The sequence below is a fragment of the Suricata suricatta genome, chromosome 14 (assembly GCF_006229205.1).
Source record: "Suricata suricatta isolate VVHF042 chromosome 14, meerkat_22Aug2017_6uvM2_HiC, whole genome shotgun sequence".
NCBI lineage: Eukaryota > Metazoa > Chordata > Mammalia > Carnivora > Herpestidae > Suricata > Suricata suricatta.
The window spans coordinates 72,342,668-72,360,237 of NC_043713.1; the positions used below are offsets into that span (position 1 = coordinate 72,342,668).

The following is a 17,570-nucleotide window of genomic DNA, read 5'->3' on the forward strand; positions in this document are numbered from 1 at the left end:
TGTTCCACAAAACCTCTGTTCACAAGAAAGACCATGATCCAAATGGGGGACCCCTGCTCCTCTGCAGGCCATTTGCCTTGAGCAATCCAAGGAGGGTCCCTCTGAAGGCTCTGTTATTCTCCTTTGCAGAGGGACCTGAGAACTTCAAGGTCAACCTCCCTCCTGGGGCATGTCTCCTGCCCTCTCTGAACCCCCCAACCTTGAACCTAAACAACCACTGAGGTCCCTCTGGCTCCAAGTGACCTCACTTCCCTGCACTAACTATCCAGCAACTGTTAATAAAGATCATGGGGTGGGCGGGGATGCTTGGGGAGAGGTGGTTTAAGGGTGATTTTTGTTCCTCCTTTTTGCTTATCTAGAATTTTCTGACTTTTCAACAACAAACAATATTACGTTAGTCATTTTTTAAAAATGCAATAACATGAAGACAAGAAATCAAGCAGGTGGGGCCACGAAGCGCTGGGGCACAGAAATGCCTGCACCAATTGCTCAGAAAATAACTTTAAGTGGGATGCGTGTTAAGGTGCATATTGCTGCGCCCCGGGCTTCACGATTATTTCAAAAGTCCTGCCTTCCGCAACCTTCAAGGCTTCACCAAGGGAAAGGGGAGAGGAGGAAAGCGAGCCCCCCCGCCCCGCCCCCCGCAAGCGGGTCCACCTTTGTGCTCCTGAGCGCCCTCTTCCAATCAACATCACCGCCAAATTCGGCATCCCCGGTTTCCAAGGCGGGCTCCATCTCCTCAGCCGCCAATCTGAAGCCTGCATTTCTTTGGTGGGGGATTGGGGAAGAGGGGGTGGAGCGAAAAGGTCACACGGCTTGTCTTAACTAGGGGCGAGGAGACACAATGCACAAGTTTGCAAAAGATAACGGTCATCAGAATTGCAGGCTTACTTACTTTACTTTGCGATCAGGGAAACAGACCTTGCACTTGGCAGGACTCATATCGACCCGCCAGCCGACCAATCCCACCCGGCTCCTGCCGGAATGCCGAGCATGCACCCCTAAACCCCCTGTAGCGGACCCCGGTCCAGGGACCCAGCGGGGCAACTACAGGGAGGCGGAGGCGCGGTCCGAGAGCGGCTCGGGCCGGGCTGTGCTGCAGCCTGCAGGTGCTGGCCCAAGCGCTGAGCTTTCTCCATCGCGAAAAAAGTCCTGCGCTCAAGTGTCCTGGCCGGCCGCGCCCGCTCAGGCCCCGCCCCCAGACGGACTCCTCCTCCCAGAAGGGTCCGGCCCCTCACCGGGCCCCGCCTCCTGCTCCTGCCGGCCAGGTCCCGCCCCCCGCCCCGGCCAATCCCGGAGCCGCAGCTGACCTTGGGCGCCGGGAGACAGCGGCCCGAGACTGCGAAAAAAGGAAAACCCTCTCGACAGCTTTCCTCCCCAGCTCGCCTTCGTGAAATAGACGGGTTCCAGGATAGCACCCTCTACTTACTGGCAGCTACGCAAAACTCACAAGCATGTAATGTGCCTGAATACACACTCTAGGGAAGTGGTGGAAAATATAGTTTATTTAAAATAGGAGTTAGGGGCGACTTGGATGGCTCAGGTGATTGAGAGCTCCACTTTTGATATCGGCTCAGGTCTGATCTCAGGGTTAGTGGGATGCAGCCCTTCCTCGGGCTCTGAGCTGACGGTGTGGAGCCTGCATGGGATTTTCTCTCTCCTCTGTCCCTCCTCTGCGCGCGCGTGCTCTCTCTCTCTCTCCCACTCTCTCAAAATAAATAAACTTTAAAATATGAATCAGATGTTACCGCAGTGGCTGGTAAAAGCCCCCGAAGTCAGGTCAATTTCTGGCTTGCAAGTTCCTGGTTTTGCTTATTCTTTCACGTCTGTTCCTAGGCACAGGCTTGCTCCAGGTCCCTCTGCCCCACGGAGAGCTTCTAACACACACTTTGGACCACATGGGTCACCTGGTAAAGTGAGTGCTTTCAAGACAGGGAAGACCCCAGCTGCCCTGTGACCCTAAACAGGCTTCTTTCTGGCTTCCAGCTATGGAATGAATTAGTCACCAGAATGAAAGGGACAGCATAAGGAATACAGTCAATAATAATGTAGCAGTGATGTATGGTGACAGCTGCTACACTGTGGTGAGCACAGCATAAGATATATAGACTTGTCTGATCAGTATGTTGTACATATAGACTTGTCTGATCACTATGTCACACACTTGAAACTAATGTAACATTGTGTGTCCCCGCCACAGTCAAATAAATACATTTTTTTAAAAAAGCTTTCTGGTAAGACCAACATACGCTGAGTGCTCTTTTGTGCCTTTATCTTATTTAATAGCAATCCTATTTTTAAATATTTTTAATTTTAAGTTTATTTATTTTTGAGAGAGAGAATGCACAAGTAGGGTAGAGACAGAGAGAGAGAAGGGAAAGAGAAAATCCCAACCAGGCTCTGAGCTGTCAGTGCAGAGCCCAATGCGGGCTCAAACTCATGAACCATGAGATCCTGACCTGAGCTGAAATCAAGAATGGGATGCTCAATGGACTGAGCTCCTCGGGTACCCCAACAATCCTACTGTTTTTATTTCCATAATGCAGATAAAGAAACTCCACCCAAAGATGTACATTTCCTAAGAGTGACAGAGCTGGAGGCTTGAATCCAGGCAAACCGATTCTAGTTAGAATGAATGAATGAATACTTCTCTAAGTAGTTTTAATAAATAAAAAGAATCCAAAACACTGCCTAGAAAACATTGCAATGATAATAAATGTAGCCTATGTTCACAGCAAGCAAAAAGCCAAAAACTAATGTAAATGTTTGCAGATGAATTCCCATTGAGAGGCACACTAGGTCCTCGCCTGCAGGAGGCGCTATCAACACAGCCACAATGCCAACAGTGACCTCTCCTAGGAGTTGTGGAAACAGCCCTGCCTAAGGGCACCAGTTAGCCATGCTCTACCGGTACATTAACTGTTTCAACAACGGGATTCAAAAAACAAATAAAACAGGTGAACAGAATTCTCAGTTCTTCGGAATTTCTAGAAGGTTCTTCACAGCCTTGTTTTTACAAACCCCACCTAAGGCTGATTTATTTCATTTATTTATTTATTTATTTATTTATTTATTTTGAGAGACAGAGAGAGACAGCGCGAGGAGGGGAGGGTCAGAGAGAGAGGGAGACACGGAATCTGAAGCAGGCTCCAGGCTCTGAGCTGTCAGCACAGAGCCCGACGTGGGGCTTGAACCCACGAACCGTGAGATCATGACCTGAGCCAAAGCCGGACGCTTAACCAACTGAGCCACCCAGGTGCCCCTGATTTATTTTTTAAAGTTTCAAACCAACTCCTTTCCCAAATTCACCCCCTAAATGACCCAAATTTAATATATTCACCTCAAAATAGGGAAAACAATTAAAATCAGGAAACAAAAGTATTTCAAAACACCCTTCGCCTACCCAAAGTCAGTTAGGCACAAGTGGGAAAGAACTCACCTCAGTTGCCTTGCATTGCTCTGGATTTTTGTCCTCTGTTGACAAAATCCCAACACCCGTTGAACACCGTGGGATGCTATGCTAAGTTCTCTGCTAGCACAGCCTGAGAAATGTCCCCTCCCTTTTACATGGGGGCTCTCAAGAAAGGGATTTCACTTAGATGTCTGTGCTTGGCATCTCACCAGAGTGATAATGACTTGGATTCTTCTCTGTCTGCCTTATTGGGAAAGACAAGACTGGAAGGAAAGAATAACACACACCCCTATGCAGATACCACCTTTATATAAACATCTCCTTTAAACAATTGTCACTGTGATTTCGATGACACAGTTCAAACTTGGCTGTAGATGCAGTCTCGTGTTACAAGCCCTTCTGCTCAGACTCATCAGAAGCTAAATTTAACTTGTTGGTATTGCAGAGGGGAAAGCCAGGTCAATGGCAAAAGACACACACAAAACAACAAGAAGTGGCCCACGTGCAAGGGACCGGTGGCTCAGTGGAAATTCGTGAGCAGTGAGCAGCCTCCAGGCTGTCCCTGTGCTCTCCGTGCCCCTGAGCAAACCTCTTCTCTCCACTTCACCTGTAAAACCATCCATGTATAATGTGCGTTCATTCAGACAAAAATAAAATAATCCCTGGGGTGCCTGGGTGGCTCAGTCTGTTAAGCGTCTGACTTGGGCTCAGATCATGAGCTCACTGGTTGTGAGTTCAAGCCCCACTGGCAGCACAGAGCCCGCTTCGGATCCTCAGTCCCTCTCTCTCTCTGCCCCCTCTCTACTCCCCTGCATGCAAGTGCAAGCTCTCTCTCTCCCAAAAATAAACATTGACGAAATAATTTAAAATAATCCCTTTCAATCTGTGATGGAAGAAATGTTACATTAAGCATAGAGCAGAAGTGAAAGATTTTTCTAAATTAGGATACAGATGGGGCACCTGGGTGGCTCAGTCTGCTGAACATCCGACTCTTGATTCCAGTTCGGGTCATGATCTCACGGTTTTTGGGATGGAGCCCACATTGGGCTCTGTGCTGACAGTGCAGAGTCTGCTTAAGATTCTCTTTCTGACTGTCCTTTTAATGCTTGTTCTTACTATGTCTCTCAAAATAAATAAACTTAAGGGGCACCTGGGTGGCTCAGTCGGTCAAGCATCTGACCTTGGCTCAGGTCATAATCTTACCGTTTGAGGGTTTAAGCCCCGTGTCAGGCTCTGTGCTGACAACCCAGACAGAGCCTGGACCCTGCTTTGGATTCTGTGTCTCCTTCTCTCTCTGCCCCTCCCCTGCTCGCACTCTGTCTGCCTGTCTCTCTCTCTCTCTCTCGGAAATAAACAAACATTAAAAAAATTCTAATAATAAAAAATAAATGAACTTTAAAAAATATTTAAAAAATAAAAAATAAAATGGGTTACAGATACTTAAGAGAGTGAAAAAAAATGTTTTGTCTCTCTGGATCCTGTATTAATAGCCAGCCTCTTCCGAACCTCAATATCCAGTTCACAAATAAAACAACACAAAAACAGAGACCCCCTTCCCCCGAAGCTCCCAGAAAACATCTTTGGAGCTAAAAAGAGTTGAAAAATGGGGTTTCTGGGGTGCCTGGGTGGCTCAGTCAGTTAAGCATCCAGCTTCGGCTCAGGTCATGATCTCACGGTTCGTGGGTTCGAGCCCCGTGTCGGGCTCTGTGCTGACAGATAGCTCAGAGCCTGGAGCCTGCTTCAGATTCTGTGTCTCCTTCTTTCTCTGACCCTGCCCTGCTCGCACTGTCTCTCTCTGTCTCTCAAAACTAAATAAAAAACATTTAAATAAATAAATAAATATTAAAAAAAAAAAAAGAAAGAAAAATGGGGTTTCTGCCAGCCTCTCCCTAAACCAAAAAGGAATAAATAAATTAAGCCATTATCGAAAGATCCATGGCATTTCATTGAGGGACAAGTAACAAATATTCATAGACAATTGAAAGTTTTATGACCTGCCCGCTCCTTGGAGCAGAGGAGAAGAGGTACCGAGGAGAGACAATGAGCTGGAAGGATCTGGAAGACGCCTGATGCAAGCCCGCCCAGGGCATTATCTGGGACAGAAGAGCAGCATGGTCCCGGGTGTCAGGTGCTCGGGTGTTCCTGCACTGCAGTCCAGACCCCACAGAGCAGCACTGGCCTCCCTGGGGTCTGCAGTCTGTCTTGAGAAGCCTCGCTTGAACTCAGCCCTCCCAGGGGGAAGTGAGCAGCTGGGGAAGCGGAGGGGGAAGGCCTGGCATCTGTGGGCTGCCCTGTGTTTCACGCTTTGTCAGGGACACTTCACCTGCCCCCTCCACCTCCTCCCCTGTGGACCCAGGCTGCTATACCTTAAGGATATACGCCTGGAGGGGCCTGGGAAAGGCCATGGCCACAGATATGAGCTTTGAAAGATGCCCATTCAGCTGCCAGCACCCGAGGCAGCCCCTGGGGTGCCCACACCTGCCACTTCTTCTCCCGTGATCTCATCATACTGGTGAGGTAGACACCAGCATCATCCTGCTTTGATGGAGAAGGAAATTGCAGCCGAGGGAGCTCACGGGACTGGTCTGAGATCTGAAGCCAGATCTGTCTGCCTGCAGGGCCTGGGGCCCTTGCTATGACCACTGTGCTCACCACCCAGTGGCACTGTGGGGTCACAATATCTCAGGTGAGGTAGGCAGCACTGTGACCTCGTTCTGGTGCTGAGACACAGGAAGGTTAACAGCTCAGCCCAGGTCACTTGACAGCCAAATGGAGGAGTCAGTGTGCCAGCCCTCCGTTGGTCACTGTGGGAAGTTCTCTGGGCTTGTGGCCTCTTAGGCTGCTTCTTAGCCTGGCCTGTCTGAGGGCAGGGGCCAGGTCCCACCATCTGAACACCCATAGTGTTGCCACAGCACCTGGCAGCCAGCAGGGCTGCGATAAATTCTCCCAAGCCCATGAATGGATGGGACCAACCTTAACTTCTCCACTTGACCGCTTCATCTCTGAGTTTGTCCTTCTGTGCACCCAGGAGTACCCACACCATCCACGGTAATTGGCCCAGAAGAAGATGGCTTCCCCAAGCTGCCTTCCACCTGCTCTTCCAGCACCCTGTGCACCCCTGCACATACCAAGAAATGAAAGCAAAGGCTGCTGGAGCCACAAAGGACCTCAGAGCATCCAGTCCAGGCCCCTGAGAAGGTAGGTGACATGCACAAGGTCACTAAGCTTAATGACTGCCCTGTGAATTGCCTGCCCTGCCTCCGACTCTTCTCACTGATGCCAAGAACGCGTTAGGAGGAGGGCACGGGCATCTTTGCAGGAGCCCAGGTTAAGCATCAATACCAGGAGTTTGCAGACCACTTTCCGACCTGCATCTGCTGAGGGTCCGGGTTCGAATGGCGCTCATACCTGTGGTGATTTCGCTGGGAGACCTCTGATAGACCCCTGAACTCAGGGCTTCAGCTTTTTATCTAAGAAGTGGGATGACTGGTTCACTACCTTCCCCCCAATATTTTGTATAATGTTTTATTATTAAACATTAACACTTGGTATAACAATATCTAGGGCAGGAAGTTGGAAAACACAGAATAAAATTTAAATGACTCATAATTGTATCGTATAAAGACAATGATTATTAACTATTTTGACATGTTTCTTACAGACTTTCCAGCCACACACACACACACACACACACACACACACACACACACACACACATTAAGTACCCACATTGTCTCTGCTTACTAAATGCAAGGAAATCTAAGCACATTACATTCACGTGTCCACAGTCCCTCATCTGAAACTCCTAGGACTCACTATGCTTTGGAATTTGGGAACTTTTTTGGGGAGGAGGTAATTGGGAAGCTTTATGTTATATGTTTTCATGTTACTATTTCAGCAGCAGAAGGTATGAATATTCACACAAAACAGGTAAATAAAGACTACAAATAACTTTACATCTATTCAAGGTGGATTTTGCTGCTAAATGAGTTCACCACCAACTAATGAACTTCCAGGTCTCTCTCTCTCTCTTTTTTTTTTTTTTTTTAGTTTAGTTGTTTATTTTGAGAGAGAGAGAGAAAGAGAGACAGAGAATCCTAAGCGGCTCCACACCTAGCACAGAGCTCGATGCAGAGCTCCATCTGGTGACCTGTAAGATCATGCCCTGAGCCCAAATCAACAGTGGGATGCTTAACCGACTGAGCCACCCAGGCGCCCCCTGGGTCATAACTTTAACCTTCAGGACTACAGTTGTGTGATCCTGAAACCTGTCCTATCCCGTGGAGTCCGCACACGTACCCACAAGGTAAAAGTATTAGGATAACAAACCAGTAAGAGACGCTCTGAACCGGCATCTTCCCCCAGACCCCTGGTGTATAAGCACACTGCCGCTTGTTGACAAAGCGGGATTACCCGCGGCCTTGATTTCACAGTATGTGAGCACGCTGTCCTACGTGATGTTCTCACCGGTGGGCTTTGTTTTCTCAGGGTTGTGTGGGAATTCCACCACCTGGGGACTATTTGCAAGTCCAAGGAAGAGCCAAGTCCCAACACCAGCCTGAGATGCCCCAAACGGGAAAGGACGAGGAGGCACCAGGACAGACAGCACCAAGTCGCTGGGTGCACAATCTCAGCCGGCCCTTGCAGGCTGGGAGGAGGGGAGGGAACAGGGCGATTGCACAACAATATTAAATGCAGAAGAAAAATTGGGGTTTAACCACGGAACTAGTCTATAAAATGATACGATTTACACAAAAAACAGTTTTGTGAAAACAAAAATGCTATTGCTGCTGAAAAGCAACAACAAAATGCTTATTCATCCATCCATCCATCCATCTATCCATCCACTCAACCATCAACCATCACCATCCATTCCTTCCTTTCTCCCTCCTTCCCTCCTTCCCTTCCTTCCTTCCCTCCTTCCTTCTTTCCCCCTCCCTTCCTTCCTCCCTCCCGCCCTCCCTTCCTTCCTTCATTCCTTTCTTCCCAGATTCATCCATAAAATGTTCTGCATGCTCCAGGAATGCAGACTTCTGTTTCGGCAAGGCTGGGCTCCTCACTGAATTCATGCATTTGGCAAATATTTATTCAGACTCTACCACGAACCCACACTAGGCTAGGCAGCAAAGGAGAGTGGAACCCACGTGGCGCCATTTTCATGGACGTAGCCCTCAGTGCAGGAGACAGCAACAACCAAGACAACACACGAGGAAATTAAAGACATCACCTCAGGAGTGATTAAGAGTTGTGAAAACACACCAGAGAATCAATCAAGAGACGGGGGCATGCAGGGAATGCTTTAAAGGTGTGAGAGGAACAGGGAAGACCCTTCAGAAGAGGTGACTTTGGGGGCGCCTGAGTGGCTTAGTCAGTTAAGTGTCCAACACCTTCTCCGCTAAGGTCATGATCTCATGGTTTGTGAGTTTGAGCCCCGCGTTGGGCTCTGTGCTGACAGCGCGGAGCCCTGCTTAGGATCCTCTCCCTCCCTCTCTCTCTCTCTCTCTGTCCTTCCCCTGCTTGCGTACGCATGCACGCTCTCTCTCAACATAAATAAACAAACTTAAATAAATAAGTAAATTCAGTTCTCAGTCACACTAGCCACAAGTCCATCTCAAAAGGCACACATGACTAGTGGCTACTATAGTGGACAGCACAGTTCTAGAACATTCTATTCTAGAACATTCCATCATGGCAGAAGGTTCTGTTGGCCTGCTGAGGTCTAATTTGAAAGTGGCCACTTCTAAGAGCTCTCCCCCGACCTGCCCATCTCTTTCTACAATAGATCCCCTCAGGTACTCCCTCTCCTGTACCTTGCTTTCCTCCTGGCATTGGCCATGCTGAGAAACGATCTTATCAGTGTACCTGTTTCTTTGTACTTTTCCCATCTTCCTGCTAGAACTCTCCTTGAAAGCAGCAACACCCATCTTACATCCTCCTGAGGCTATTGTAATAAACCTATCTTGCCACCTCTCCTACTTAGACACCACTTACCAACCCCAGGGTGGGCATCCACTTCCAACATAATCTCCGATGTTCATTGGTTTGGGTGAATTTGTTCAGTAAATTGCTTTTCCATAATCCCTGCCGAAACTGCCACATTGAGGTTAAGAATCGGTTGGGAGGAGTGAGTATGTTTCCAGAGAGACAACACCAGGCTTGGCAGAGACAAGTGTGCAGCCTGACGGACTTGGCCGTGAAACTTGGCTCTGCCCCTACACAGCTGTGTGACCTTGGGAAAGGTACGCCACGGATCTGAGCCCTGGTTTTCTCATCTGTAAAATGAGGACACACCACCAGCCTTGTGTTGTTGTTCTAAGGGATCAATGGATAACTTGTATAAACTGTAAAGTGGTACATGAAGTAGGTGTTGGGGGGACAAAGAACAGGCCAGAGGGAGGAGCTGTAGAGGAATCTGTTGCTTATTAAGTACCTACTGTGTACCAGTCTCTGCATACTTTGCAATCATTATGCCATTTAATCAAGTCAATGTTTGGCAGATGAGGAACCGAGAGGTGAATGCCATGTCCAAGGTCACACAGTGGGGTGTGGCAGAGCCCTGGTTGAACCAGCTCTGGTTCAGACACCAAGAACTGCTCTTTGTACCAGAGTAGAAGGAGGGAAGGACACTGGAAGGAAATAGAGGCCCTGGCCAAGTCATGGTTGGTGGCTTTCTTCTTTTCTCTGCTTGTCTCTGTTTCCTGAGTTTTCCACCTGAAACTACCCTATTCTGTTTGCAATTTGGGAAGGGAGGTGGCAAAGTCCAACAACAACAACAACAACAAAATAGTGCCACCAACTGCACACCTAGGCTAGATACTCCCACCAGTAATGGACCTATGGGCATTTGTTTCCAACAAATTGCTGGATTCGATTACGGCATCTGAGTTTTTGCTTTGAAGGCATACCTACGAGGAAGGTGTGGTTGAAAGAGTCGAGGAAAAAATAAAGGATGTCTCTTCAGGAGGCAGGGAACCTGTCCTCCCTCCAGCCCCCAACATCCCACATGGCTCTTGTCAGCCTTAGCTCATTCGGCTTGTTTTCCCAACTAGGCTAAGTTCTTTCTAGAAAGAATCTCCTGGCATGAGGTAACTGCTCAATAAATGGCCTTGAAAGGAAGGGAAAAGGCGGGGCTTATGCTTTCTGCATTTCCCTTAACTACCGGGGAAGTGGGGGGTGGGAGGAAATGTGGGCATTAGCTGATGGCTTGACTGAGTGTGTGTGTTGGGGGGCAGGGTGCAGACCCACCCTAATGCCGCACCTCCCAGTTACAAGGACATAGGGCACATTACCTTATGGTGGGGATGAGGTTCTCTGGCTCGCCTACAGTCAGAGCAGCCTCCAGAGACAGAGTCCCCAGGCTGGCCCGGCTCCCCTTCCGGGAAGACTCGCGGAAGAAGCCAGCACTGGGGTCTTCATCGGAGGAGTAGTCATCAAAAGAGCCTAGGATAAAGTTGGTCATCAGCTGCCTCTTGATGTGCTCCTGCTTCTCGTCTTCCTTGGAGAGGGGTCTGGCTTGCTGGCCCTGGGGCTTGGCTGGAGATGACAGACCATTGGTACCTGGGGTCTTCAGGCCTTCAGTCCCCTTCCCATTGGCTTGGGATGCTGGGGAGGCATCATGAGAGGAAAGGGAGTTTCCTGAGGGATTCTGGTGTGGGGGAGGGCCGGAAGCTCTTTGCTGATCGGGACCTTCAGCACCTTTGTGGGAAGCTGGCTCAGCCTGGTTAGGAGTTCCTGGAAGAGGACCGCTGTCATCATTTTTCTGTGGTGGCTCCCCTGAGCTGTCTGAGGCTGGAAAGGGCACTTGGCTGTTGACTTGCTTGGAGTCTGTCATTTCTCCCCAGAATTTTAACAAAGAAAAGGTCAAGCAGCAGAAAATCAAACAAGATAGAAGAAGGAGTAAGATCATTCAGAAAATCTGTAAGGAAAAAAAAGAAAGGCATTAAAATTTTTTTTTAATGTTTTATTTATTTTTGAGACAGAGAGAGACAGTGCGAGCAGGGGAGGGTCAGAGAGAAAGGGAGGCACAGAATCTGAAGCAGGCTCCAGGCTCTGAGCTAGCTGTCAGCACAGAGCCTGATGCGGGGCTCGAACCCATGCATCACGAGATCATGACCTGAGCTGAAGTCAGACGCTCAACCGACTGAGCCACCCAGGAGCCCCAGGAAAGACATTTTAGAGTCCACATAATGGAGTTATTTCCATCTTAAAGGGGCTGAGGGGGCAAAGGGCTCAGCTGACAACGGCCAGAGAGGAAGGGCAGTGGACAGAGTGGTTCTGCAGATAACACGCTCTGTGGTCCTAGGCACATTCCTGAAGGCCTCTGGATGTCTGTTTCTCCCCTCTAATTTAGGTACACTAACACATGCTCACCATAAATCATCAACATGCACGTAAGAGAGAAATAGATCATGCCTGTTATAGATTCCTAAGACCCAAAAAGTAGAAACAATCCAATGGTCCATTAACTGAAGAATGGGTAAACAAAAGGTGATCTAGCCATAAAATGGAGTCTTATCTGGTCATAAAATAGGAAGGAAACAGTGACACACATTACAACATGGACGCATCTTGAAAACACTATGCCAAGTGAAAGAACCCAGTCTCCAAAGTCCACATTGTGTGAGCCCATGTATCTGAAAAGCCCAGAATAGGCAAATTCATAGAGACAGAAACAGGAGGGGTTACCTAGGGCTAGTAGGATGGAGCTAAAGAGTACAGGGGTTGTGTCTGGGGGGGATGAAAATGTCCTAAAGTTGGGGCGCCTCGGTGGCTCAGTTGGTTAAGCGTCCGACTTTGGCTCAGGTCATGATCTCACGGTTTGTGGGTTCAAGCCCTGCATCGGGCTCTGTGCTGACAACTCAGAGCGTGGAGCCTGCTTCGGATTCTGTGTTTTCCTCTCTCTCTGCGCCTCCCCCATTCATGCTCTGTTTCTGTCTCAATAATAAGTAAACATCAAAAAAAATTTTTAATGTTCTAAAGTGGACTGTAGTGAATGTATTTTGTGAATGTACTAGAAGTCACGAAGTACATAGTTTACATGAATGAACCAGATGGTATATGAGTTAAATCTCAATAAAGCTGTTACCTAAAAAGAAAAAAAGAAGACTCTTTACAGATTCCGATTCGTAGATGTCAGGGGACTGTTACTTCTGTCACCATTATCTTCATCATTGCTGCCACCATCATCATTGTATTCCTTCATAATCATCATCACAGTTCTGGAAGGAGGAAGGGCGCTTTTCCTTATTTTCTTCCTAGCGCTAGTACACCTGGCCTGGAGTAAGCTTATAACTGAATGAAAACCCAGCAAGACCAATGGGAGTCTGTTCTGTTCCAGGGTCTAGAACAGTGTCCAGTAAGCAGTAAGAGCTTACTTAACAAGAGACAAAAATTCATTTGTCAAATGCATGAGTTCAGGTATTCTGATTTCTTTTTTTTTAATGTTTTATTTATTTTTGATACAGAGAGAGACAGAGTGTGAGAGGGGGAGGGGCAGAGAGAGAAGGAGACACAGAACCGGAAGCAGGCTCCAGGCTCTGAGCTAGCTGTCAGCACAGAGCCTGACGCAGGGCTCGAACCCACGAACGTGAGATCTGACCTGAGCTGAAGCCGGAGGCTTAACTGACTGAGCCACCCAGGTGCCCCAGGTATTCTGATTTCTAACCCACGCCTCTTCTCTCCACACTAACTCTGCCCTATTAATGAGTAGATCATTATTATTTGAAGTAAAGACTGTTAAAAAGCCAACAAACAAACATACGACCTGAACATGTTGAAATTTCAGAACCAGTTTTGCCACAGAAATACAGTAGAAGCATAAAAAAAAAAGGCAGGCCCACAAAGCTTAAACATATCAATTTAGTATCTAAAAGATTTTTGTCACATAAAAGACTCTTAAACATGAAGAACAAACAGAGGATTGCTGGAGGGGTTGGGGGAAAAGGGCTAAATGGGTAAGGGCATTAAGGAATCCATTCCTGAAATCACTGTTGCATCATATGCTAACTAACTTGGATGTAAATTAAATAAATTAATTAAAAATAAATAGGATTGCCTGGCTGGCTGTCGGTTAAATGTCGGCTTCGGCTCAGGTCATGATCTTGCAGTTTGTGGGTTTGAGCCCCACGTTGGGCTCTGTACTGACAGCTAGCGCAGAGCCTGGAGCCTGCTTCAGATTCTGTATCTCCCTCTCTCTCTGACCCTCCCCTGATCGCATTTGTCTCTCTCTGTCTCTCAAAAATAAATTTAAAAAACATTTTAAAAAATCTTTAAAAACATAAAAATAAATAAACAAATAAATAAATAAAAAGCTTTTGTCTTTTCACATTTCAATATTATGTTCTTAAGGGAAGTAGAAAAGTTCTCAAGATTTCCCAGAACTGGATGATCTGAGTACTTGTTGTGCACTTCAGGCAACAGAAACTGTTGAAATGTTGTCAAGGGTATTTTCCAGGTAATACACAGGGTCAGGAGGTTTTTCTCCTTTTAAGGTCATCAATTTCTTTTTACAGAAAAGGCAGGCAAGGTTGGCTCAGAGTCTATTAATGTAACAAACCATATCCATAGAACAGAGAGGAAAACGACATGATCACCTCAATTAACACACACACACACACACACACACACACACACACAGCATTTAGCAAAAATTTTAAACACTTTCATGATTAAAAAAAAAGCCAGAAAAGTAGGAATACAAAGGATCTTCAATGTAATAAGGCACATTATGAAAAACATATAGCTAATATATAATCAATGGTGAAAGACTGGAAGCCTTCCCCCTAAGATCAGGAACAAGACAAGGATGCCCACTTTTCACCTATTTTGGTATTGTACTGAAGGTCGTAGCCAAAGCAATAGGACAAGAAGAAGAAATTAAAGTCATTCAAATGGAAAAGGAACATCTAGAATCATCTCTAATCATAGATGACATGATCCTGTACAAGTTTCCCCCCATCCAAAAGTAGAGAAGTTCCTATGAAAACCTGCATAAGTTGAAATGACATAAAGCAAAGAAGCAATTACCATTAATTTATAAAAAAAACATTTTTGAGCATTCCCAGACCCATAAAATAACCTCTCTTAGGCTTTTCTTGTAGCTTAGGACACATCTTGCCAATGGATCCACAACATAAATCAAGACAAAACTCAACTCTTCACAGACATGGTTCAAAGCTGTGGTGGCTTGGTGCTGAGGTGCTGAGCGTAGTCCTCACCAAAGGAGCCTGGCAGTGCCACTCTCACTGGTCTGGGTACTCACTGCCTCTATAACAGCTCTCTGCAAACGAAATGCTGAACGCTATTTTCATTTTGCAACTTTTTCCCTAAAAGCAAAAATCCTCTTCAGAGCTCCTCCAGTTAGCAAAAACAGGTACTACTGTAGATCTAATATAGGTCTTTCACAAAAGCAAAGTGGCATAATGTGAACTTTCAAAAAGCAGGAGATGCCTGTGTATAGAAAATCCTGAAGAATACACACACACACACACACACACACACACACACACACACACGAGGCCCAGGTGGCTCAGTTGGTTGAGCAGGTGACTCTTGATTTTGGCTCAGGTCATGATGACAGGGTTGTGGGATCAAGCCCTGCACCGAGCTCCCTGCTAAGCATGGAGCCTGCTTAAGATTCTCTCTCTCTCCTTCTCCCCCTCTGCCCCTCTCCCTCACTTGCACTCTCTCTAAATATATGATTTTAAAAAATAATTAAAAAAGAATACACACACACATACACACAAAACACTATAAAAATAATAAACAAAGTAAGCAAAATTCTAGGATATAGGATGAATATGCAAAAATTAGTTGTGTTTCTGTCCACCAACAATGAACAATCTGAAAAGGAAAGTAAGAAAACAATTCCATTTATAATAGCATCCAAAAGAATAAAATATCTAGGAATAAATTTAACCAAGAAGGTGAAAGACTTGTACGTTGCTGGTGTATAAAACATTGCCAAAAGAAATGAAAGAAGATCTAAATAAATGTAAGACATCCCATGTTCATGGATTGGAAGACTTCCCACTGTTAAGACAGCCATGCTACCTGAAGTGATGTACAGATTCCTATGGAATCGCCCAATAGCCAAAGCAATTTTAAAAAAGAATGAAGTTGAAGGACTCACACTTTCCAATTTTAAAACTTACTGTAAAATTATAGTCAAAACAAGTGTGGCACTGGTATAAAGAACAGACATATTACAGATCAATGGAATAGAATTAAGCATCCCAAAATAAACCCATACATCTATGCCCCATAGGTTTTTTAATGAAGATATCAAGACCATTCAATGTGGGTTGGGGGGGATGCCTCCCTGTCTCAGTCATGAGCATGAGACTCTTAATCTCAGGGTCGTGAGTTCAAGCCTCATGCTGGGTATAGAGATTACTAAAGAAAATAAACAAACTTAAAAAAGAAAAAAAAGACCAAAGGGGAAAGAATAGTCTCTTCAACATAAGGTTCTGGGGCAACTGATTTCTTTTTTTTTTTAATGTTTTTTTTTTATTTTTGAGACACAGAGAGAGACAGCGTGAGCAGGGGAGGGCCAGAGAGAGAGGGAGACACAGAATCCGAGCTGTCAGCACAGAGCCCGACATGGGGCTGGAACCCACAAACCATGAGATCATGACCTGAGCCGAAGCCGGATGCTCTACCAACTGAGCCACCCAGGTGCCCCTGGGGCAACTGATTTCTACAAGCAAGAGAATGAGGTTGGACTCCTAACTCAGACCACATAAAAAATTAACAAAACGAGTCAACAACCTAAACAGAACTAAAACCACAAAAAAATGTTTAAAGAAAACTTGGGGGAAACCATTGTGACCGTGGAATTGGCAATGGATTCTCAGATGGGACACCTGAAGCATAAGCATAAAACAAAAGTAGATAAATTGGACCTCATTCAAATTAAACACTTTTATGCATCAAAGGACATTATCAAGGAAGTGAAAAGATAGCAGACAGAGTGGGAGAAAATATTCGTAAATCACATACTTGCCAACAGTTTAGTACCCGGATGGAATATATACAGAAGTCTTACAAGTCAACAACAAAAAGATAAACAACCTGATTTTAAAATGAGCCCAGGACATGAACAGACATTTCCCCAAAGAAGATATACAAAAGGCCAACAGCTTGCGAAAAGATATATCCTTAGTCGTTATGGAAATGCAAATCAACACTGCAGTGTACCACTCCACACACACAAGGTTGGCTGCAATCAGAGAGACAGAGAGAGGGAGGGCGGGAGGGAGGACGGGGGAGGGGGGACGAGAAAACAGCAAGGTGTTGGTGAGGCTGTGGAGAAGCGGGAACCTTTGTACATTGCTGGGGGGCAGAATGCAAAATGGGGCGGCCGCTGCGGAAAACAGTTTGGTGGCTTCTCAAAAAGTTGAACATAGAACTGCTATACGACCCAGTGCTTTCACTGCCTAGATGTAGCCCCACAGAAATTGAAAGCAGGACTGAAACAAATAGAGCTACGTGCCTGTTCACAGCAGCACCCAGCTTTCTGATGCCCTCGCCTTGCTCTCTCCCCAAGGTTCCCCAACCATGCACGGCACTATTGACTCCTGGGGCGAGAACATTCTCTGTTCCATGCGGGGGGGGGGGGGCATTGCGTATTAGGGTGTGGAGCCTTCACCACTAGACGCCATAAGCACCCCTTTCCCTCAGTTGTGACAACCAACATCTTGGGGGACAAAACTGCTCTTGGATGACAAGCACTGGTCCAAACCCCCAGGTCTACTCCCTCCCTCCCTCCTCTTCCAGATGGTGAGGTCCTTCTGGGGACTCCACTCTTGCACATAGCAAGTTCTCACAAAAAGTTTAAAAAGTGCCAGCCAGAAAGGTTAGAGTCCTGAAACTGCTCGCTCACGCATGCCCATAGGATAGACTTAGAAATCAGTCATTAGCAGATGGAAGTAACAAAAATGTTGCAAAGGCTATTCTGGCTTCCTTCTCAAGCCCCGCAGGTTAGAGTCCTATGCCCTTCCCTTCCCAGGCAGGAGGGTGTGACCGGGTCGGAGAGCCCACAGACCTCCATGATGGAAACAGACAACACAGCATGGAAACAGCATCGACTGGTCTCTCCAGGCCAATTCAGATGCCCTTGTAGACATGGACCCACTGTCACTCATTTCAGGATCTTGGT

General features: G+C 46.6%; 1 protein-coding gene and 1 long non-coding RNA gene across 13 annotated transcripts in view; one reads left to right on the top strand and one right to left on the bottom strand.

The window, feature by feature from the left end:
* Positions 1-17,570, bottom strand: part of ACACB (acetyl-CoA carboxylase beta) — a 125,155-nt gene that overhangs the window by 89,406 nt on the left and 18,179 nt on the right. For 8 of the 12 annotated variants that reach the window (XR_003902362.1, XM_029921370.1, XM_029921373.1 and 5 more), the window contains exon 2: positions 10,702-11,327. Coding sequence is in view for 11 of the 12 variants with exons in the window: in XM_029921370.1 (XP_029777230.1) it covers positions 10,702-11,318 (617 nt within the window). In the remaining variant the exon portion in view is untranslated. Of the gene's footprint in view, positions 1-657; positions 767-895; positions 1,078-5,778; positions 6,029-10,701; positions 11,328-17,570 lie in introns of those variants that run through there. The other 4 variants (XM_029921374.1, XM_029921376.1, XM_029921377.1 and 1 more) reach the window with 4 other exon arrangements.
* On the top strand, positions 6,161-8,129 carry LOC115277307. Its single transcript, XR_003902363.1, has 2 exons — positions 6,161-6,610; positions 7,901-8,129. It is a non-coding gene; the product is annotated as an uncharacterized LOC115277307 (long non-coding RNA).